At 40.8% G+C, this 23,844-nt stretch overlaps 1 protein-coding gene across 1 annotated transcript in view; it reads right to left on the reverse strand.

The window, feature by feature from the left end:
* Nucleotides 1-7,135, reverse strand: part of GABRG1 (gamma-aminobutyric acid type A receptor subunit gamma1) — a 58,017-nt gene extending 50,882 nt beyond the window's left edge. Inside the window, exon 1 of the mRNA XM_063336784.1 lies at nucleotides 6,956-7,135. Within this exon, the coding sequence (XP_063192854.1) occupies nucleotides 6,956-7,047 (92 nt within the window). The 5' untranslated portion in view covers nucleotides 7,048-7,135. The remainder of the gene's footprint in view (nucleotides 1-6,955) is intronic.
* Between the last annotated feature and the right edge of the window lie 16,709 nt (nucleotides 7,136-23,844).

Below are 23,844 nucleotides of genomic sequence, written 5' to 3' on the forward strand. Positions count from 1 at the left end.
GATAGATTGTTGATGGGTTAAGTGCCTTGATCCAAGAAATACTTTCCATAGTGGAACTAGACTTAAACCAAACCTAACATAAATGAATGCTGAGAACCATAACCTCAATAAAAAGCACTTACCCCAATTAAATGCCATCCCACAGCCACTGTGACATTCATGAAATTGCAAAGTCAACTTCATTAGATCTCTACTTTAAAATGTCACTGGCATCTCAAGAAGTATATAAAATGAGTTCTCCTTTGTGAGATATTTTCAGTCATTTAAGCAACTGGTATTTCAACTTATTCATGTGAACATGTGTTCTAACACAATTCATTGCATATTTCCTGCAAAATCCTCAGGTAACTAGGAACCTTCTGTGGCCCTTCACAAAAAGCACGCTTATTTGAAATGGTTCCAAATTCTGGTAGACATAGGAGCAGGTATCAGTCTCCTGCCACAGGAGGCAAGGAAGTATGTATAGACTGAAGTAGCAACAGAACTAGAGACTTGCACTGAACTGCACACTAAAATTGTGGCATATAGGTGAATCTGGCTTAAAATAATAGAAAAAGCCATGCAACTGCAATAACCACGCAATGACAACATGTCCCCAAGAGACACACGGTGAATGGGCTCTACTGAAATTTTAGTGTAACTGTCACTAGGCAATTAGAGAGTAATCCAAAGGTCAAGGAAATTAATGAATAATTGTACAAAGAGGTGAATATACTCCATAAGGGCTAATGTAAATACCTAAACCATGTAATAAAAAGCCTGACTGCTCTCGCTCTCTCTCTCTACAAGCAAAATTATCTCTTTTCCACTGTAATTTATTGTGTATTAAATATAACACGTATCTTTTACAACAGGAGTATTCCACCTCTTGTCAGATGGTTGCCAGAACAGTTCCCCGCTGGATGCAACCTACAGGCCAGCAGCTGGATGGTCTTCCTTGACAAAGCAAGAACCTGAGCTACGGGTCCATAGCTCACCTGCAGCAGGTCTGATACAATCCAGTACATACTCGATGGCTGTATGCTGGTGAGATCAAGTACTCTTCTCCCCCATGGAACACACTGAGGCTACTTTATTTTTAAAAAACATCTACATAATTTATTCTGCTATGTAAATATGGCATCGGACAATGAAGAAAAACATTTGTCATGACTCATGGTGGCAGAGTTAGCCACCTAAATTAATACTTAATACTACAACTTTTTCCTAATATAAATTCCATCCAGCTGAACTTTATTCTGAAAGATAAATTGGACCATAATATTACATTAATAATAATAAGACTTAATCCCTCATGGTACACTGCCTTAAATAAGAATAAAACCATATTAAATGAAAGGAGTAACAATCTATTTAAGACGTCAAGTAGTTTAATCCAAAGGGGACGTATCTCATGTTACCTCAGATCATTCCTATTCACTATGTCTGTCTGTCTACCTGAAAATAAGAAAAAGAACTGCATATAAATTTAGAAACACAGAATTAGCCATTCTCACCTTACCAGAGATGAATGCAGTGACATGGAAAGGATCTGAGGATCAAGGCAGAAAGCAAAAAGAACACAGGGTACACCAGGGCAGGACTGGAGCCAGTCCTGGGATAGAGTATCTCAGCAGTGTGAAGCAGTAGAAGGGAAGTAATAGTCTCTATGTATCTGCCATTAATAAGGCTAATATTTATATAATCTAGCAATTTTTGAGGTCTGATCTTCAAAGAAAAAATGGAAAGCGTTTACAAAATGGTTAAACAAACAACTCAGTATTTTCTGAAGAAATGTAAGTAGTTCAGTTTACTTATCTGAGAGTAAAATGTAAGCTGCTATCCAGTTGCCTCTTAAACTACATATACCTAGGAAATACTTCTAAGAATACTCAGTAGGACTGTAGCATGGGTAAATCCAATTCAATGGAAAATTCCACTCTGCATAGAGTATCTCTGATTGTGACACATTTATATAAAACTTTCATTTTGGACTAGATCATTCATCCTGCAACAACTGTTAGGCATATAACAGCACTGCAGCTTCTCATCTCTGAGAGGCAAGGGGGTTTCTCTGAGCAAATAATCTACAACATATCATGAAAGACTAGGCTGGAAATAAAAACACAGCAGGATGTTTTCTGACCAAAACGCTGATTCCTTTAAGAATTTTCAGGATTCATTTGAGGTGCTCTGAGTTCTCATCAAGGCAAAACTTGGCAGAGGCGGACGGGACAAGGAAGAGCTTTGGTGACTGGCTGTCCCGTTGAAGAGCAGCCGCTGCAGACCACACTCCGTTCCCGAAGAGCCACTGCAGCCGTGGGTCTGCACCCTGAGGCTGCCCTGCAGAACCAGAGGTACGAACCAAGATTTCCCCAAAGAGAGACATGGACATGGCCTTGAGTGCCTGAAACAGCTGCAGCAGGTGGAACTGGGGAAAAAAAATCAGTGTTTTTTCAGCTAGCAGAGGAAGACAGGAGATCCGCTGGCTGGAAGCCAGAGAAACCTCAGACTAGAAATACTGTGCAATACCTCATCAGATTCCTCCTCCTCAAATCTAATCTTTATGCAGGGACTTAGAACAGTTATACTGAAGCAACAAACCTGATGCAAAAGCCAGGGTAAATTCTCCAGGTTTGTTTATTCTGGTATCAGACTGGATTATCACAACAGATCCTGCTGTCTTGAACATCCACCAATGAAAGCATATTTTAGAAACTATTTCTTTCCATCTTTTTCCATATCACTGAGATTTACCTCTTCTTTGAAGCAAGTTCTCTTCTGGTCAGCTCCTGATTACCTTTCTAGTCTCTCCAGTTACCTCTATTAGTTCAGTGGTTTCGCATGATTTACCATTTCACTTTTAGATAGATAGAATCAAGTGTTTACATAGGCCAGTAGGCCACTGAACCCACCACACTATTTTCAGCCTTATTAAAAACATTCATATGTGTAAAAATGCAGAATCAGGACTTCCGTGTCGTCTCCGGGTTAAGTCAATTGCATCTGAATTACTCCTTACAAATTATTATCATTCAGAGAAACTGTTAAGAAATAAAAGTTACTGTCACTGTCAGCTACCACCCTTTGAAAGGTTCCTGTCAATGTGCTACATGCTGTCATTTATAATTACCACTTCTCACTGCTGCTCTTTACCAAATAAGTTATGATATCATTATTTCAACTAAGTACACGCTCAATTTAGTATGCAGTGCAAGAAAGGGCTATGCAGGTAATCAAAAAAGGCCTAGTCCTCTTCTCTCGTAAATGTTAGCACAAAAACGGCTCTTTGCCCATCTTGGGAGACGCTCGCCTTCATTCTTCTGCGAGTTCAACACACATGCCTTTTTTTGTATATATATATATGATAGCACAAACCAAGGCAACCCACTTCCAACCAGTGCATATGCCAAGTCCATTTACGTAGTCCTACCTGCTGGCCATAGCAACTCGTTGAACTATTTGACCCACCTTATTGCAATTCCTCCACAGCTTCGAAGAAAAACCACAGATCCTCCAAACCTCTTGCCAGTTACTCCGTGGCCAGACTTACGTATCCAGAAAAAACTTGACTAAAGTCAATGAGTGCTCACCTTTAATCTTTTCTATCCAGCTCAGAAAAGCTTGAATCGGTAGCCAGGGTGCTCTTATCCAACATCAGGTATATTTAAAAAAGCAGAAAGTTAAAAGTAATTGAGAATGTAGCTCAATTAGCTATGAGAGCCTTTTTTTAATGGATTGCCGTAGTCTGAAGGTTTCCTTTAAATCCATTGCAAGAAAATTATGTGCAAAGTATACAAGTATTTCTCAATATTTATGTCTCATTAAACTTTATAATAACAAAAGAAAATATTAATAAACTTTTAATAAAATAAACCATATTTTAAACCACTGGGGCTGCTAAATAACAAGTTCTTCACCGTCACATCATGAACAAAGCACGTAAGAGTGAGGATAATAACGAATAAACATCACAGATGTTCAAATGAAACAGTAAATCACTATTATCAAGCATTAAGAAACCCATGTTGTTATGACAGGCTTAACTCTGATCCAGGAATTTATATGAGAAGAAAACGTAGGCCGTATTATATAAGTATTTTCCTAAGAGATACTTTGAAATGGAAAAGAAAATATTAGTTGACATTTGCACCCGCTGACAGTTACATTGCAATGGAGCATTTATAAATTATTTTTTTTTTAGAACATCAGGTTACAAAACTAAAGCAAAATTAAGTTAGCTTACAATATACTGTTAGGGATGCTGACCGGCACATACCATTTGAAGCAGTATAAATTAGTATAAATTAGGAGAAATGTTACAGTTATGCTGCACCTGTATGGTTAGAACTAAGGAAATAATATTAATTATATTGTCAGCTCTTGTGCTCTCCCCATGAATTATCTATTTATTTGAGTTCAACAGGAATAATGGGTTTGCCGAACGTTTAGGACTGCAGTGACTGCTGGGTAACTACGCTGTTCCTCCACATACCTTGTAGAAAGGCTCACAGCCCAACTCCTGCTGCAGAAGAGATGTCAGCTATTGACAAAAGGAGTCCTTCAAAACCCTGACTCATGAAGTTACATCAAGTGCTTTGGCCATTCTGGTCTGTTTGTGGGGCGCACGCAGAACTGGGGGAAAACAGTTTGAAGGGGCAGAGTTCAACTGCAATGAATCCCTTCAGTGAAGGAAGTTCGGTCTAAGGTCACGCTACAGCTTTTGGGGCAGTACATTAAAAGCATAAACTCCTGGTTGGACTCAACTTCCAATGTCCTTGCATTTAGCGAAAGCTAAATGGCTTTAGCTCCCTTCGTTACACCTGAAGTAACTTTACTCTCAGTCAGCACAAAGTACTTTGTGTATAAATGCATACTAGAAGTGATGCCATTTGAACCTTTTAAAAGTATGTGCTGAAAACGTGCGTTGGCTCCTGCAAGATTTTTTTAGAAAAACAGCCAGAATTGGTGCAGCCTGGTCTGTGCTTGAGAAAAGCAGTACTTCTGTGTTTTAGTTTGAACTTTAAGGAAGACTTTGAGCTGAAACTAGAGAAAGGCATCCAAAGAAGCAGAAAAATAGTATTTCCATCCCACTTTGTGGCAGGCTGCTAAAGGGCGCTAGAGCTCCTGAGCTCTCTGCAAACACCCCTGAGTTGTAATGCACTACATACCCGAGAATCAGGATCTGAAAAACATGTCCATTTGTGTTCACTTAAGGGAAAAAAAAAGGGGGGGGAGAAAAGAAAAATCTCTCAGCCACCATTTTCCCATGTAGCCTCTGAATGAAAGGCAAGCTTGAAAACAGTTGATTCAGATACCTGGATATTTACACCAAAGATTCCATTTTATCTGAGATGTTCTGGAACACAAAATAAAATAATGCATGTAAGTTACCTCTTTTTCTGACTAAAGACATCTTATCAACTTATTTATAAATGCTACTGTTAATGAGATGTATACATAGTAATCTACACCTAGTCCTGTAATCACAACCACACTTTGACAAACAAAAAAAATTATAACTTTTTTTTTAGCTAGTCCTCCTCCTTTGTAACTAAGTCTTTGAACTGATAAATTAGCATGCATATTCTTTTCTCTCAAACCACTTGATAATTTCTTTCATACCTGAGGTACAATATGTTCATTAAGAAACATTCTGAAGATGCACAGCTGCACTGGTATAATTTCCATCAATGCTTTTGAAAAATATTTCCATAATATGCCAAGGTTTTAAAAGACACAGATTAAGAGAAGTATAATCAGTGGTGTTTCTAACTAGGATAACACAGCAGCCTTCTGAAGATGAGAGATGAGCTGAGATCAACACACTTCACACAGACTAATAAATCATCATTCAGTATGGGGAAGGGGTCTAGAGTCTGACGAACTTAAAAAAATGTTTAATAGCTTTTTTCTTTTCTTTTTGACAGCCTTTATACTACATATTTTGTATACCCTACCCTCTTAGAATGATAATTTGGTCTATCATTAAAAAGAAAGACACACTGGGCAACAGTCAAATACCCTTTCAATACTGCCTTGTGATTTTTATGAGAGTGTAACCTGTGGAATGATTCACATTAGCTCTGAATTATTAATGGAGTTGAACGATCAGATTGCTTTTCCGTTAAGTTGTTAGGGGTACCAATAACACATTTGCACAGCAGTACCAAACTGTTCTTTCTTCAGAGCCCTTCAATTTTGCAACTCCCTCTCAAAAACGCAGGTTTCCAACTTCTGAGACTTGGGCGGCTGCCCGGCACCATCCCACGCCCGGGCCCAGCCCCGCTCCCCAGGGCTTCGGAGGATGCCCCCCGCCGCGGGGACAGCACGGTGACAAAGTACCGGCACCCCGACGGTACCCACCGACGGCTGGACCAGCCTCTTCCGAAGCATCCAGCAGCGCCGCAGCCTCCCCTCTCCCACCAGCCGCCGCCGAGCTGCGGGCGCTGCGGGGAGCCGCGGGTACCGGGGAGCTGCGGGCACCGGGCGGCCCCGCACCGCCGCCGCTCCTCGGGCCGCGGGGCTGCCCGCATCACCGGGCGCCCCCGGCCGCCTCCCCCCACCCTCCGGCCCCGCCGCTCCCCTACGGGGGGCGGGAGCGGCGGGCGCGGGGGGGGCAAGACACACGCTTTCCCCAGCACCGAGCTGAGCCCGGACTCACCAACTCGCTCCGCGAACAAGTGGGATGCGGCAGAAGTTTTACTTTGCCGGCGCCGGCTTCCCCCGCAGCCGCCCGCGGGACCCGCCGCAGCACCGGGACCTTTTATTTTTTTTTCTCTTTTTTTTTCTTTTTTTTTTTTTTTAAGTTTCGCAGCGCGTAGCACGCCGCCTTCTCCCTTCCTTCCCCCTCCCCGAGCCCCGCCGGAGCCCCCCGAGCTCAGCCCGGGTGAACGATGCTGAGGGAGGCGGGAGCCGGCGGGAGGGTGCGGGCGGCCGGGACCGGTGGCGGTGCGGGGGTCCCCGCCGTACTCACCCGCTCCCCAGCCGCACGGTCAGCAGCAGCAGCAGCAGCCGGGCCCCGCGGCGGCGGCTCCAGCGGGGCGCGGGGCCCCCCCACGTATCCATGGGCGTGAAGGCGCTCTCCCTTCCCCGAGTTTTCTCCGGAGAGGCTGGGGAATAGCGACCCTGCCAATCCCACCGTCCCCCCCCCCTCCGGCACACGGCAGGCAGAGGGAGGGGAAGGGAAGCGGGGGGGGTGGGGTGGGGGGGAAATACTAAAACACCCAAACAGGTAGGAACCCACTCTACAAGGACCGAGCAACTCGCCCAATAGGCTCATCAGGTTGCTCCATAAATTATCCTAAAAACTGCTGGGCGAATCAATCCCTAGCAGAGGTGGAGCCTCCTTTACTAGAAGGGAAACATGCTTGGGAGAAAGGGTGGCATTGATTTGCTATTTTCTCCGAAGAGGGAAATAAAATAGATCTTATCTATATCTATAAATATACATAATACATTAAATGTTAAATATATATTTAAGGCTACATTATATATATACATCTTTAAATCTTTTTTATTTATTTTTTAAAGCTACTCAGAGGGCGGCTTGCAATGTGAGAAGCAGCGAGGCGCAGACCCGCCGCCGGGAGGAGAAGCGCCGGGGGATGTGCGCGGAACACCCGCGGGGACTGCGCGGCCCCGCGTCCGGCACGACCGCGATTTTGGGGAGGGCGGCACCAGCGCGGGCGAAAGGGGTGCCCTTCAGCCCCTCGTCCGTCCCCGGGAGAAGGGGGCCACCCCCTCCAACCGCCGTCCCTAAAGCCGTGCTGGGCGCGCAACTGCGACCGCGGGAATTCCGCGCAGCCAAGAAAGGAGAGTCGCGCAAGCCCGCAGGCTGCAGACGGCTCTGCGCGGCCGCGGAGCGCCCCCGGGGGGGAAGGGGGAGGAAAGCGGGCGATGCGCGGTGCTGCGCTATAAAATGCACCGGGGCTTGTCACAACATGCAAAACGCCTTTTTTTTTTCTTTTTTTTTTTTTTGCTTTTTCTTTTTTTTTCCTTCTTGTCTCCCCTCTGAGGCTCTCCCCTCCTGCCTCTCTCGGGAGACCTACGGGGGAAAGTAGCCAAAAAAAAAAAAAATCCAAGCAAAAAAACCCCTGATATAACCCCCACCAAAAGCAAACCCGAGGCAGGTGAAGAAACCGCGGTGGCGGAGGCGCGGCGCAGGTTCCGCGCCTGCCGCCCTCTCCCCAGGCGGGGAGGGGGAGGGAGGCACAGACGGTTACGTCCCGGCGGGACTAGCGCTTAAATAAAGCTTATTTCTTTGCACGGCTTCAGGATCAGATGGCCTCTGGATCCCTTCCCAAGCCAATTCCTGGAGATGTCCCCGCTTGCAGCTTGCTTAGGGGGCACTGCTGGAGTAACCTGCGCTGCGTGATGCTCAGCGTGAGGAGCAAACCGTTTTGTAGTCGTCATCATCATCATCATCCTTTGAGTCAAGATATAACTGCACAGAAATGTAAATAATCCCCCATTCAGTGGTTATTCCGATGAAAGGCAGCGCTTTGTTTTGGGTTCTCTTGCTTCTCTACACGTCATCATCTGGTTATTATTTTATACATACAGTTTACAGCTGCTTTAATGGTTAAAGAAACTCACCACGCTTCAGAGCGCTGCAGTACATTAAGTGAAAATTCAACGACTTGACAATTAATTGCCAGCCCTGGGGGTACTGGCAGAAGGTGAAGGCACATATTATTGTATGACCTGAGGTCTCTTTATTGGTGGATTAACACAGCAGGCAGCGTCCTAGCGTGATGGCAGAGGCATGAGCTCAGAGGAGAGAACATGCATTTATTACAGAGTAAGTGCAGAAGCAGCTCCACTGCTGCAGCTGGTGGCACTGGCTCCAAGGAGCGGGATTGCCGTCCCCCTCAGCAAGAAAATAAGCACAGCCCGTCCCCAAGTCCCCTTCTCTCTGGGAAGTCCTTTTGCCCTGAAAATAGCCGTGGTCTTTAGGTTTGTTACGGATTGATCTGTCAAATTGACTGCAGTTCACAAAATATGCCACAAATGCTTCTTATGCCTGTGTATTCTGATGTTTATGGAGCCATTAAAACTCTTTACTAATCTATAAAATTTCATCCTGTCACTAAAATATATTATGTAATTAATGTGGCTACTGAGAAAGTTTGACATAAGAAGTTTAAGGGTACTTACAGGATTACAAGACATCTTCTTTCTACATGAGCAGTTTGGAGCATCTGCTTAAAACCACTTAATTTCACCCCTGCGTAGGTCCAGCAGCTTGCTAGCGCTGAAGGAGGTGGAGGATTACAGGTAAAATAACATGTAGCATGAAATAGTGAGAAAATAACATTTTTCACTTGATTTCTAGGTTTAGAATGCTAAAGCACATAAAAGTGCCATTAAAAATAATTTAAAATAAAATCAGTGCCAGTGAGATTTCTCAAATAATACGAGACTAAGGATGGTATCAGGACAAGCTGGTTTCAGAAAGTCCCAAATCTGAAATTTCCTTGCACTTCAATGTAAACAATAGAAATCCATCCCTCCCAAAACTAGATAAGAAAATATTCCACGAGCAATCAAAATACTAGATGAAAAACAGGTTTAAAAATTTTGAAAAGCAAACATGAAACAAAAATAATAAAAATTCTTTAACTACCAGAAGAAAACCTGAGGGGAAAAAAACCCCATCTCGGATTGTTTGTATTCCTAAGGAACAAAGGAAGCAGTAAAGGAAAACTGCAAAATGGAAAAGAGGATACTGAAGAAAAGCTGGGGAAATTACCTAGATGAGTGTCAAAAGAAGGAGATGCCAATGCAGGATAATAAGCCAGAGGACAGTCAGTTACCAAGGCCTGCTGAATACTCATCATCCACTTGGTGCTGGAACAGCTGACCTAACAACGATACTTAAATTCTCAGTTAAAACCGTCTTCTCCCACTCAGAGTAGGAGGGCTGCCTTTAAAAAAAAGAAGGGAGGTGAAGAAAGGGGTCAACAGTGGAATTTCAAACCTGCTAAGCATCACGTCAGAGGCAGCAAATTGAACAATGTTAATGTACAAGCAAAACTGTAGAATTCAGATCGCTATTATTATTGAAGAGGCACAAACCAGAATGGCTTCTGCAAAGGAAAACCACTGTCTCTAACTTCTTCAGTCATATTTAATGAGTCCGGGAATAGAAGAACAGGGCTACATAATTCACTGTCTTTCAAAGCCTTTTTAAGTCTATCAGTTATTTGTTAAAGGAGCTGCATAGTTATAGGGTGAGTAGGACAGTAATGCCATCTTTCAGAAACTGCTTGAGAGTACCATCAGAGTGGTCAGCTTTCCACATTAAAAAGAAGAATCATGAGGTCTCATGAATCTGCTCTTGAGATTCCTTTATTTAACCGATTCCTCACTGAAATAATGGTTTTAAAGACAAGAAATAGAAAAATTTGCAGATAAAAGTTTCAGTTCGGTTAAGTCTATAGGAAAAAAAAAAGAGAGAATACTGATTAATTCATCAGAATATGGGCAGTTAATTATAAAATGGGAAGCAATGGCATGTTGGCAAACAGAAAAAGAAAAATAATTGAAGGGTTAAATTTGGTAAAAAATTTAAGTACCTAAGTATGAAATCACATCTCAGCTCTCACCTCTGTTGCTGCCAAATAGTGGAAGATGCAGAGAAAGCATGTGAAAACTGAAATTTCTCCAGGACTGTAGAGCAGCACCCATACAAACACCCAAAAAAGCACTAGTTTGAGCAGCTCAGCACCTGCATTCTGCCCAAGCTCATCTGAAATCTTTCTCTACGCTCCAGGTTTGAGTGGTGCAATATAATAGGACAATCAAATGCAAAGTAAAAGTCCTCTAAAACACAGCCAGAGTAGGTCATCCCTTTCCTAACTTCTTAAAAGTGTTAGAATTGATTTGGATTCCATAAAAATACGCCTAACCTCTGTCACTGTAAAAGGAGCAAAAACACTTAGCACAAGCTTGTGATTTCCGGTCTGGAAGCCACCTATTCAACTCAAAGGTACCTGCAGTCTGTAAGGCATCGAAAATGGTACGAGAAAGAAGCTTTGTGCTTAAAGCTGAAGTCCAAATACAAGGAGGAGGGGAAAAAAACCCTCAAAACTAGTTAATATCACTATATTTTGCACCTGGGAGCCTTCATGCCTAGTATCGAAAAGCATTTTGATTCCTCAAAACTTAGTTGCTCAAGATCACAGAGGAACCTAAAAACACCCATATCTAATTTTCCATAGTTGACATCACACATCTGCTGTACTTCTTCTCCTGGACATAATTACTTTCCTGACAGGAACATGTGAAGCAATGGCAGGTTTGTGTGCCTGCATATCCCTTTGAGTGTGTGGAGAGCTTTGAACTCTAGCCCTAGTGGATGGCCCGTCTTCTGTCCTCCACACAAAAAAGCATATACAATAGGAAGAGCTCAAGGACCATTGCAGCCACATCTTTAAAAGGGTAGATTCAAATTGACATAACACACTTTTGGTGAAGTTACGTTTATAGACCTTAACTGTGGATGCACAAAGCAATTTCCTGTGTGTACCTCCCCCCTTAGATTCATAGACTCATAGAATGGTTTGGGTTGGAAGGGACCTTTAAAGGTCATCTAGTCCAACTCCCCTGATGAGCGGGGACATCTTGGAAAAGCATGCACCTGTGAGTTACATGCTTGCATTTGAGTAACAAAGTCACAGTATTTTAAACCTGCAGCCCAAATTAAAACAGTTCAATTCTACTTAGGGCAACTCAGAAAAGTCATTTTAAATATATTTAACCCTGCCTGAATGTTTACTCTTTAATACATTTCAATCCTAAACAGCACAGTATCTTACTGTTGCAGTAGATGTAAAAAAAAATCTCAAAAACAAAGAAAACGAGTGCAAAAATTTTGGCACTGGCCTTTTAATATGGGCCTTTAATGAAGAGGATGGTGGATCTCCATGGGAGAACTGAAAGACACAGAAACGTCACTTCAGTGCAGCTTTCATATTGTGATTAAAACCACAAAATAATTGCGTTCAGTGAAACAGTCAACATCTTAATAGAAAATAAATTATAAAACTCTCACTTCCCATAGCTAAATACCATTTTAATTAAGATTTCATCTCCGATACATTGATTTAACTGCTCACTCACTTATGTTATTCATTAAAATGATTACTAACAGTGTGACTTTAGCGGCACTTAAAAATTAAATGAGAGAAGTAATCTCAAGTAGAGAACGATGTAAGTAGGAAAGGAGAAGACTGCACCCATCTTTGCGTCCAGGGGAGAGAGGAAGGGTTAGAGAATGTAAGATAATATTCCTTTACATTTAGCATGTTACCCTTCTTCTCCATTTAAGCTATGATAAAATGAAAAACAAACTGAAGCGTAAGCAGATCTATGGTACCTAGGCCAAAGTGCTTAGGTACAGAAAGGTAACTTCAAAGCACAAGTATTCCCTTGGTCTATGACTATTGTCATTGCCTTTCACTAGACCTCCAAGTGTTTGCAACATGAGTCAGAAAACAGCAAATAAATACATTTTGATCCTTCCTGTTTTGCAGGGCATAAATCCACAATCCCTCCCTCTTCTTCTCCCTAAGAGCACAATTTTATCTTTGCTTCTCCCTCACCTTTCAGCCGCTTTTCCAGAAAACGGGGGCCAGGACCCTGGATTTCTCAGGAGCCTGGATTTCCCATCTGCCAAGACACATCTTTGAAGACGGCACACTTTGCTAGGGAATATGGTGACGGACGAGAAGAGGGATACTTGCAAGTGTGAGGCCTGTGTATGCTGCAGACAAGGCAAGGAGTCTTACAGAGGACTGGGGCACCAAGATGCATTTAGCAAGTTAAGTCCAGCTTGAACTACCTCATTGACACGGGCAGGAGCTGAGCACTGACTCAAACCCTTCTCCAGCCTATACTCTATTTTCCCAGGCAAGGAAGCCACATATTTCAACTCAGTGGTGCAAATGTACAGAGAGTAGATTATATACATTGGGACTTCAGTTCAAATGACGAGTGCGCTTTCAAAGTGAGCCTCCCAGTAATCTCCACCTACTGAGCTGTAGCTGGCATAAGAGGCCCTGGAGCACATGAAGATACTTGCAACACCTTTCTGGAGGTGCTTTCTAAGAGTGCTTGAACCTACTGTGCTGCATCACTAATGGGTCTTCAGTTTATGGGACTATATTTGTGCTAGTCTAAAGTAAACCCCCCGAAAACCCACTTACTGTGGGTGTTGGGTTCTCAGCGCCGACCGATTCTCTCTGAAGACCTGTTTCTGTTTCACCACAGTATTTGCCAATGTAGCCAAAGCCACAGTGAATCATTAGAGGACTAGGATCCTGGCATGAATCATGGCAAATCAGCCTGCCAATGTAGGTGCTCCCGTACTTTGAAATCGTACAGCAAAGAACTCTTTTCTTTTTGCTGATTCCTCTCGTCTCCAGGTAGGATGGAAATTCCGTGCAAATGGTAAGAATAAGAATTGTTTCACGGCTTATAGCATGCTCTCAGGAGACTAATATTTGATTATCTGTCTGGTCTTATTTTGTTAGAGGCTAACAGGGCAGCTGTTCTACCCGACTACTGCGAGCACTTACTGTTCCAGCCAGATCAGGAGGACAAAGACATGTGAAAATGAAAAATAATGGGGCAGGCAAAAGACTGTGGTCTGTACTTTTTCCAGTTTCAAAAAGATTCAGTTGATACTTGGCTCAGCCTTTGTTGAAAGTTGAAAGTGGCTTTTCGGTATACCCTATCCTGACCAATCCTTCTTAGAGTATAAGAAGTTTTTTAATCTGCAAAGCACAAGACATAAAAAGGTCTCTTCATAAGACTGGTCGGTCTGATAATTGAAAAATATTCTCTCCAGAACACCGATTTAAACTCTTGGTAACAGAATCCCAAAGCAAATCTAAATGAAGGGTGATATAATTGCTGTCCAGAACATTAACACTCTCTCTGCAATATATTATGTCACTTGCTGAACTTCTATAATTGTTATTAATTGACCTCTAGACCTCTGAATTGTAGCAAAAGCCTGAAATATTTAGAGATTGCTTTTTGGTGTATTACATTGTGTTTTGCTGCCTTTTACAGAGCGCATACATTCTCTGAAGTTGCACTTATTTTCTCCTTTTCTTTTGCATCTCCATCTTTCTTCTTAAGGTTCTTTTTCCATCTTCACATTATTGGTTACTATAGGATACTTTAAAAAACAAATGTTTAATTTCCATTTTCAATACGTCACAATGATCAGTAGCTCCTTTCCTTACTTGGGAAATAAGCGGAGATCTGACTAAGCTTTATTTTAATTGTTATTGAGTATTCACTACGTAATCAAATAGAACTGTCCTACAATATAGCTTGGTGTAAACTCAGCTGTCAGGTCAATAGATTTATTCACAGTGGCAGGAATAGGTCAAAATACATCATGTAAAGCCAGCATTGCTTCCAAGCTTAATAATGGAGAGAAAAAGAAAAACAAAAAAACAAAAAAAAAAAAAAAAACAAAAAACAAGTGTCATGACAGGTCCTCACTAGGTTGTGTAAAGAAAATGCTGCTAATTACCAGTAATCATTTGCCGAAGATATCAAACATGTCAACATTAAGCAGCATTGAGATAGCGTGGAGCTTAAAGAATAAATGCATATTCCACTACGTCAAAATGCACAAGTCTGCTCATCTTTTAAAGATGTATTTCATGGTACAGTTTCAAAACTACTTCATTGCATCATCAGTACAGAAGTGCTTTGACTTTGTTTTTTAACACGTCCCAGAGAAGAGCATTTTTCTCTCTCAAACAGTACCAGAAGCTAGGACTAGAAGACCCTTAGTCTTAGGTCTTTTGTTCCTAGACAAAATCTTGCTTCTCCAGTTGTCTTTAATCACTGACTTGCATATTCTAGCATCTGCATATGATGAAAATTCATCATTCTAGCATGACAAAAAAATGTTGCTGTGCAGACATAATTCTAGTGAATGACATAGAAATCAACTATTTTTAAAAGTGGAAGAATTATCTTATGGTTTATCATATGCTCTCAGGAACGTCATTATCAGTTATGATTATCAATACCGATTCACCCTTTTGATTGGAGACTAATGGAACAGCTGCTTCAGCTTGTATCATTGATGACTCTATTATTCTTGAGTATGGTTCTTCCCTGGGTAATTCAACCATTCTCTTGGAAGTATCTCCTAAAATAATTCCACTGACAAGACTGGTGATACTCGTATTATCTTCTGCTTCAGCTGTGTTGCAAGGAATAGTCTGGATGTTAGAGCCTTTGATTTCCCTAATAGCTGTTAAAGGCATTGCATGTTTTTGTGAAGCTTCACCTCAATTACCACACTGTATTAGCCACGTAAAACATATTCTTTGTTTAGTCTGAAAAATAGCATTATAATTTAATAAAATAAAATGTAAATTAATATTAATTTTCTAATCTATTTTGTTTCATATCTTTTTTTTCATATCTTTAGAAGAAAAATATTTCTTCTAAACTACTAATCCTTTTTCACCATTAAATACTCATTAGCTCCTGGCAAAATATTGTCCACCCAGAGGCTAGCCTTCCTCTTTAGGAAGTATTGCAAAGATTGCAGTGTGTTAATAGCTGCCAGTCTCGGTGTGTCACAGGCTTATGACAGGTGTCGAGTAGAAGCTGCCATTCGTGCAGAATTTGACAGTGTGTCCCATAGCTGAGGAATTTCCACCACCCATCTTCCACAGCTCTTTATCATAGTCCCCACTTCCTTCCAGATCACTACCAGGACCTCAATGTCTATTTGCAAGAAAGTTTGCAGCTCCTCCTGGATCACACTGTCTCTGCTAAGAAAAGACTATTTTAAGAGGACCATACCCACACTTCCATTTTTCCAACTTGTATCTTTCTCATCCCAGAATTTCTTCAAAGTATATACTATAGTGACTTTGTAAAATTTCTTAAACTACCTTGTTAAATTTCAGTAGTGGTTGCACACACTCTACTTTGTGAAAAGTGCAGGGTTTAAGTGTAAAATCTTATGGAAAACTGAAAAAAAGACAGACAGATATAAAGGCAGTCACTCTTGTCAGAGCTGTCTGTCTGCAGAGCCTTGTTTCCATCATGAACCTTACTTGCCTTTGCTCATTCTACAAATTTCTTCTGGTAAATTGTTATTTTGTCTTCTGATAAAGTCCTGCCTGCAGGTTTTGACATTTATAGCCTGGGTTGTGAGCATTACCTGAAGTCCAGCTGCGCTCTCTAGGTGAATCATGGCAAGAATGAGAGACTTTGCTTTTAGCCGGTCCCAGACTTCGCTGTAGCTCCACAGACCGGGTCCATAACAGAATGAGAGCTGCCCCTTGGAATAAACGTCTCTGGGCCTCGAGTCACTGCCACATTATGCCGAGCAGTAGTCCCTGCGTAAGCCCCAGATAAAGTGAGTCATAGCTGCACAAATACCAGGGATTGCCCGAGCCTTCTGCAATTGCAAAATACTTTTGAAGAGCAGTGATGTAGTCCCGCGCCCAACAGATATCACACAGCATTTTTGTCATGGTGAGTAAACACTAAAAACTGTCTTTAAAAAGTAAAGCTACTTGCCTTCTTGGGATGATGGAGATTCTTGCTAGCGGCAAGTATTCTTTCTGTAGCCTTATGTGAATGTCCTAGTCAGGAGCACCCATTTCTTGTTTGGACTCAGACTCGGCTGCCTATTCATAAGCATATCATCTTCAAGACTTGTGACAACCTGGTGACTTACACAGTGCATCTGTTGGGGACAGATGAGTTCATTAATCCTATTCAAGCCCTCGATGATTAAGAATGTATTGAAAATAAATCCATAGGCTAAATTGCAGCATAGAGTTTTGATAATACAAAGCGGTGGGACATCTTACTAGGTGTACCTAGTGTAATCTTACCTAATATATCTTGTTGTGATTGCCTTTTCTTCTTGTTTAGAGGCATTTGAAGATAGCAGGATAAGCTTTTATCTTGTAAGAATGCTCCATGAAATATTGTCAAATTTTCCTTAGAGAAGTAATCTAGGTTAAAAAATTCACTATGCAGAAACAATCTTACTTCTTTTATCTCTCCATAGAAATAAAAAAGAAAAGTAAAGTTTTTAAAAGTCATCTACATGGTTTACTAGTATGTGCGTTTGGAAAGCAAGGTGATTAAGTCCAAGTTACAGCTTATCTTCAGGAAGACACGACTTGACCTTGATCAGTGTCTACAAATGGAGAGATGCCCCTGAGAATATGCAAAATGATGTCAGTAGCCAAGTGCTAGGCTAAAACTAAACTGATTTATTAGCCTAAATTATTTAAGCTACCACATTTCTTTATTAGCACGTATGCTGTCCTCTCAGCCTTAAGTGTGGCATTATGACTGCAATGCTATAATGCATCTGGGATGAACAGGTAAGTAAAGTAACTATTCTATACACAAGCTCTGCTCTCACATTGTAAATTTTGATGTTGGCTTTTAATAGGAATTTTCCTTTCAGAGTAACAGAAAATCATGCTAATGAACTTCCTTCTATTTTATACCTGCTGTTTTATACAGCTTAACTGGTTACTCTAGTGGCTTTTTTGTTTACTCTTGTAGAGCTTTTAGGAAAGAAAGAAAAGGCAAGAAACAATGAGTATGCTGCTGTAGACAGAGATCCAATGTATTTGGTTTTGGTGCAGTCATACAGATCATGGTAGCACCTGAATCGGGAGCGCTGCGGACTTCTATTTACCTGCAAAACAGGTACAGCACACGTAATCCTATTGCACAGAGTCTTCCTACCTATGGGGTGCGGGAGAGTGAAAGCCCAGCTCATTCTTTTGGTCTAGACATTTATGTAGAATCTGAATCTGATAAGAACATCAACTAACATTAACTAGGAGAGTCATTCATCATACTGAAGAACTACAATCTCACACCAGCAGAAATGACTTCTTGTTACTCTTACTCTGCCACCAAGTAGGTGACCACTGTTGTAAAGCTCGGCGTTGTATAACTACGTCAAGCTCTCTGATTTGCAGTTCTGCATTTTTCCACCCAATACAAAAATATTTCAAATTTTTTTCTATATTTGTGTCCATGAAAGCAGAGATATTTACAATGTTATAGCTATTTTAATAGTTAACACTTGGGAAGCGAACAACTAAGATGCCAGTTTAGCAAGTGACTAGATAAATACGACATACAATTTACTTTGGTGTTGTTCTGAAATGCTTAGGTTAAGAGATTTATTTCCCAGCATCCCTATGTAGTCCATGGAGAGGGAGAAAATCATCTTTTGGAGGATTCAGTTTCTCTTTCTCAGCTGCATAGAGAACATACAGTTTAGTTGTGTGACTAGTCCCTCCCTCCCATTTCTTCAGATGCTGTTCACTGTAGATGACACTACTGGTAATTACCCTTTCTGTCAAATTAGTAGAGCGCACTCAATTCCTAAAAGCTCAATACAATCAGAGTGTCCCTTCTGCCTTACGCCCCACGGTACAGCCTCTTGCACTCTTCCCTCCAAAATGCAGCTATTTGGAATTTTGAGGTGGTAAAAGCCAAAAAAACCCAACATTGCTTATCAGGGTCTTGCAGATCTCATGCTGCTAATGCTACCTATGGTAATCACTGATGATTTTTCCAACTAGAGGTAACCAAAAGAAACCCTATGCTTTTCTAATTCACTTCTCTGAAAATCTTCTTGTCATAGAAGAATGTGATGAACTCTACCTATCACTCCTCTAAAGGTGAATAGTCTTTTCCAGTTTCATCATACACATGCTTGTGTTTAATTTTCTTCTTCTCTGGAAACAACATATAAAATCACCCTGCTGGCTACAACACTAACTATAGTAACAGACAGTATGGTACCCCTCAATGTTTTCATCTTCTTAGATAGATAAACTAAACCCAAATATTAAACTATGAAGCTTTTATCCTTTTGTGTGACATCCTTATGTCTATGTGACTGGAAGATGTTTCCAGGCTGGGTCTGCAGAAGGCTTTCTGTCCTCATCGTGAAGAGCCTGTCTTTGCTTTCACTGGACTAAACATTGCAGGATGCCTTTCCTCTTTGTTGTCACAAACTGTCCATCTAGTCTCTCTAGATAGACAGTAGATCGCAGCATCTCTGTTTCCTACAGCAGAGATAGGTACGCGCAATGTAAGTTAATGTAGATAAGTTTCCTTCTATGGTTTCCAGTTTTAGTCCTTCATCCTTGGTTATAGACGCATTTATAGTCCTCATCCCTCTAAATAATGGTGACTTTCCAATATCTTCTAGTCTTGTTTTAAATTTCAGATCTTCTTCCTGCTGTTGTCCGGGAGCCCAAAATACTGCTCAGGCTTGCAGGCCTGGAATCTTAATGTTGCATGCAGATTGTCCAACATTACACCCATATTGCTTTACCATCCAGGATACCAGAAACACAACCATTGTGACAATTTTTATCTTTTCTGAGGGAAACAAATGTAAGATAGCATATTAGAGCAGCTGAAATAGCTGGAGGAAGTGTACAAGCTTGCAAGTACACGATGTCGTCACCAGGTCTGAAAAAAATTTTGAAAAATTCCAAGCAAAACAGCAGTTAAGTGCAGTTGCTTTGGATTTAATGTAGCTGTATTTGTCAAACAGACAAGTTGAAAGCAAAGAGTCCTTAGAACCTGTTCAACAAAGAACTACAGGAGGTAGCAGACAAGGTAGATGGGTTTAGTGATTCATTTGTAATGTAGTTCTGAATCAGAATTTTAGGTTTAAGTAGCGCTCTGAATTTTTGATTACTGGACTAAGATAATTGATGTTTGCTGCTTGAAGCTCTGAAGAAGGGTTGACTTTTTAGAGCAGAATTCTCAAAAAAACAGGGGAGTCTTCTGCCACCAGGTCTTCAGACACTATTTTTCCATCAAATGCTGTAAGTTTTAGTACCTTTAAAAGCCTTTAATTCTTTCACTAAATCCTCTTCAACTCCTTGACAAACTTATTCAAATATTCTTTTCAAAAATCAGGTCAAAATTTTGTCCCCTGAAGAGCTTCCACTAATAAAGCTCTTAGGAGTTTGTCTCCCAGTTCTCATTCTCTGCAATGTTTTACTTCTTCACAGAATTTTTCCTGATAGCTGGGATGTTTTATTTTTATAGTTCTTTCTCCTAAAGGAGCCAGTCCACAGTTTTCAGAAAGGAATTCCAAATCGCATTTGGAATATGTAACTATCAAAATATCTGGCCTTGGACAGGAGAGGAGTTGGTAACAGGCATATCAGGCTGCCCCTGTTCTACATTATCAACCTGCTTCAGGTGGTGTCATTACCAGTGCAAAACATAAATGGATTTTAAACAACTGTTAAATTTGCAAAATTAAATCATGTTTGTAATAACAATGAGCTGGAATCAATGAGTTAGGAATCGCATCCCAATGCCATCTACCAATGAATTTTGCACATGCAGTGCACTCAAACAAAATTACTCCACAGTTAATCCAACACAGCTTTTGACAATGTGCAAAGTTCACTAAGGATTTGAGTTCAACTGCTTAAATCTGCAAAGAGCTCTAGAAGCCACTAACTCACACTGACAAGTTATAAACATGCATTAGAATGGTCACCAAAAGTAACACAATATAAGCTTTTTAAAATAGCTACTCTAATTCTAGTGACTGAAATCCCTCTGGTTGTAAAGCAATTTTGATAGCAGTGATACTGCCATAACTAATAAGTATTAATAACAAGTAGTTACCAAAGGATAATTGGTATACAAGTAGATGTGCTTGTGGAGGATTCTTTTTGTGGAGTGAACTCTTGAATAACCCTTGGACGAGGATGTATGCTTGACTGGGTTGTGCTAATATAACATTAATTACATTATTGGGAAAGAACAGCTGCGAGGCTTTTGAAGAACAATAAGGGCTTCAAAAAATTCAAGCACAAGATGACAGAATGGACCTTGAAAGTGCAAGATCAAGATGACACCAGCAGCCCTAGGGCTGCAGACCCGGGTAGTGTTGGATTTAGGGATAACAAAGACAGCAAAAGACAAGTATCCAACACATGAAAAACACACTACATATACTAAACACCAATGATAACATGGAATTTGCAGACCACTGAAGAAAAAGCAAATAAGTTTGTCAGCAAAAATATAAAAATAAACTCAAGTGAAACCACAGACGAGGAGGAAGAAGTCCCACTATAACCACCATGTTCCTGACGGTGAAATACCTGAGATGCTGGATCTTTGGTATAACTCTGCTCCTTTATTATATTCTGCTTAAGGAACAGTAACACCATCAATCTACTGACCCAGAAAAAAAAAAAAAAAAAAAAAAGATGAGCGTAAAATAGACAAGGATAGATAGTAGGAAGTCTGTGTTCAACAGTTGTATTATAAATGAGAAATAGCTGTAATTGGATAATTTCTACTGTACATGTTATCGTTGTAACTAGATTAGTAGTAAGTCTTTGATTAATTTTCTAATACTTTAATTGAACTAACAGTAAATCCTTGACTTTGCATAAGGTGTTTTTCTTTAGCCCACGTACTCTGCACAGGCCTGGTACCCCACCCTTGAGGCATGATTGTAATTTGGATGCATTGCTCCTTAAAGATATGTAGCATATCTCAGGTATCTTTTATTCTTTTGCTTCTTAACACATACATCCAATGTAATCATAGACAGATTAATAGGATAACTTTTCTTTTAATTAAGTGCTGTTCATACATGAGGGCCTACATGAGTAGGTGTGTTTCATCACCTTTTATACCACAACAACCATAATGGCAATTTGGTGAAAAGGCTGTTGCCCCCTAGCCCCTGATGCTCTGGAAACAAAGAGGGATAGCAAGAGTGAAAAGCACAAGTCCTCATAGCATTAACTAACTGCAGCCACTGAGCAGTGCTTCCTAAATCACACGGATAAGGAGCCCCGCGTCACACACAAACAAGTAAACTCTACCCTCAGTTCATCCATACAGACAGCATTTGACCTCCTGGCCACCTCTGAAATGCCTGCATGCTCTTGTTGCTGCAATTGCAGATGGTGAGGTAACACCCTTTTGATGCAGGCTGGCTGGGGGGTTTGTTTGTCTAAGTCTTCTCCAGACACAGTTCCTCTTCTGATGCTCCCATAGAGCACCTGAGGAGGTCAAACTCTTCCTGTTGCACAGAAAGCTCTGCTTCCTCCCGACTGCAGAAGCCTTCTATCTAAAATTATAATGTTTCTGAGACATAAGTGAGAAAATCAGACAAAAAAGTTCCTTATATCTTTGATATTTATTTGGGAATAATTACAGTTTTTCACTAGTAGAGACAGTTTGGGGAAAACAAATGTTTATAAAATAGTGGAAAATACTTATGAAATGAGCTGTGGAATCCTTGGTAAAAATCACAGCCAGTCAGACAAAGACACAGTTACTGAAGAACAACAAATCACTTTGTATACCACAGCACATTTTTTTTTAATGTATCTTTAAACATAGCAGTCCCATAAATACATAACCCCTGCAAAAATTCTTTCCAGGAAACTGGTGTCTCTTTATCTCCCTGACATGTCTGATTGCTTCAGTTCGCAGAAGTTCTTAAATAATCTGTCATCCTAACATAAGTCAATAATCTTTAAGGAGGATATCTTCAGGAAATTTTCCTTTAAGGGAGTAATACAGTGGCTTGTGATTAAATATAGCAAATTATTAATGTGTTTGCTTGTTCCTTTCCCTATTCTGAATTGCGTAAGCACATTTTTTCCCCCCCTGTATCTACTTTGTAGGCATTCTTTCCACTTCAAAATAGCTGTGTTAGTCATAAAGCATAAAAGAGCTATAAAAGCTGACTTTAAGTGGTGTCCTGAAATCCCTCAGGGACCATCCAGCATTCAGCAGATTAAAGTAGTAGTTCTTCAAGACTGAAATGACATCTAAGTGTGGAAACTCATTTTGTGGAAAAAAAACCCAAAACCTGTTGGATACTATAGTAGACAAACAAGTCTTTTAAAAAAGACAGCTCTTGCAGAGCATAGCCACTACCTGGGTATTAATAAATGTCTCAAGTCATTTTTTGTACATTCTAAATGGAAGTGCCTGGGATAAGAAAAGGCAGATCACGCTCCCTCATCGTTTACACTACACACACTGAACTTGGCTACTGCTTAGTCATCTCCCAACTGTACCGGTTGATGTGTAAACGTTGCTCTTACAGAAAACAAGCCGTTTCCACTTAAACTTCATTGCAAAGTTACCCGCTGAGCTTTAAACACAGCATCTTGAAGATGACAGGGTGACTGGGTATTGTGTAGCATCTCTAACATCCTGACAAAACTCTAGCTGTTTACAAACAATGAGCTACAGCAATATTTTGCCAATAAACATAAAATGCTCATACCAACAAAAACACAATTAAAATGCAAGCAAGTTATGCAGGTAAATTTACTAGTAATAGAAATCCATAACAGAACTGAGGAATGACATTTTGTGAGACGTTACCTCAACAACAACTTTTCCGGGGCTGAAGTGCAAGCAGCAGGGCACTGCCTATGGGCAGAGTCCCAGGAGCTTTATAGTGTTGGAGGGAGGAGCCTCATGGGTTAGCAAAAGCCTCATAAACCTCGGAATCAAATTTAAGAAGAGATACCTGAGAGAACAAGATTTTGAAGATAACCTTTCTTTGCTGTTATTTCTTGAGGAGGAAATGATGGGATCATTTCACTCTTCCTGCCCAGGAAAAAAAAAGGAAGTACAGATGGGTGCTTTGTGCCTGCAGAGTGTGAAGAATTCTTGTGAGGCAAGTTAAAGGGCAAGCAAAATAAAATTAATTTTCATGCAATTCAGACTAACTGAATTGGGAATGGAAACGCTGAAGGAAAGGAAATTGTAAAAGTCTGAGATGTATTTTATCAAAAGCTACAA

Source organism: Chroicocephalus ridibundus, chromosome 5, assembly GCF_963924245.1.
Source record: "Chroicocephalus ridibundus chromosome 5, bChrRid1.1, whole genome shotgun sequence".
Classification (NCBI taxonomy): Eukaryota; Metazoa; Chordata; class Aves; order Charadriiformes; family Laridae; genus Chroicocephalus; species Chroicocephalus ridibundus.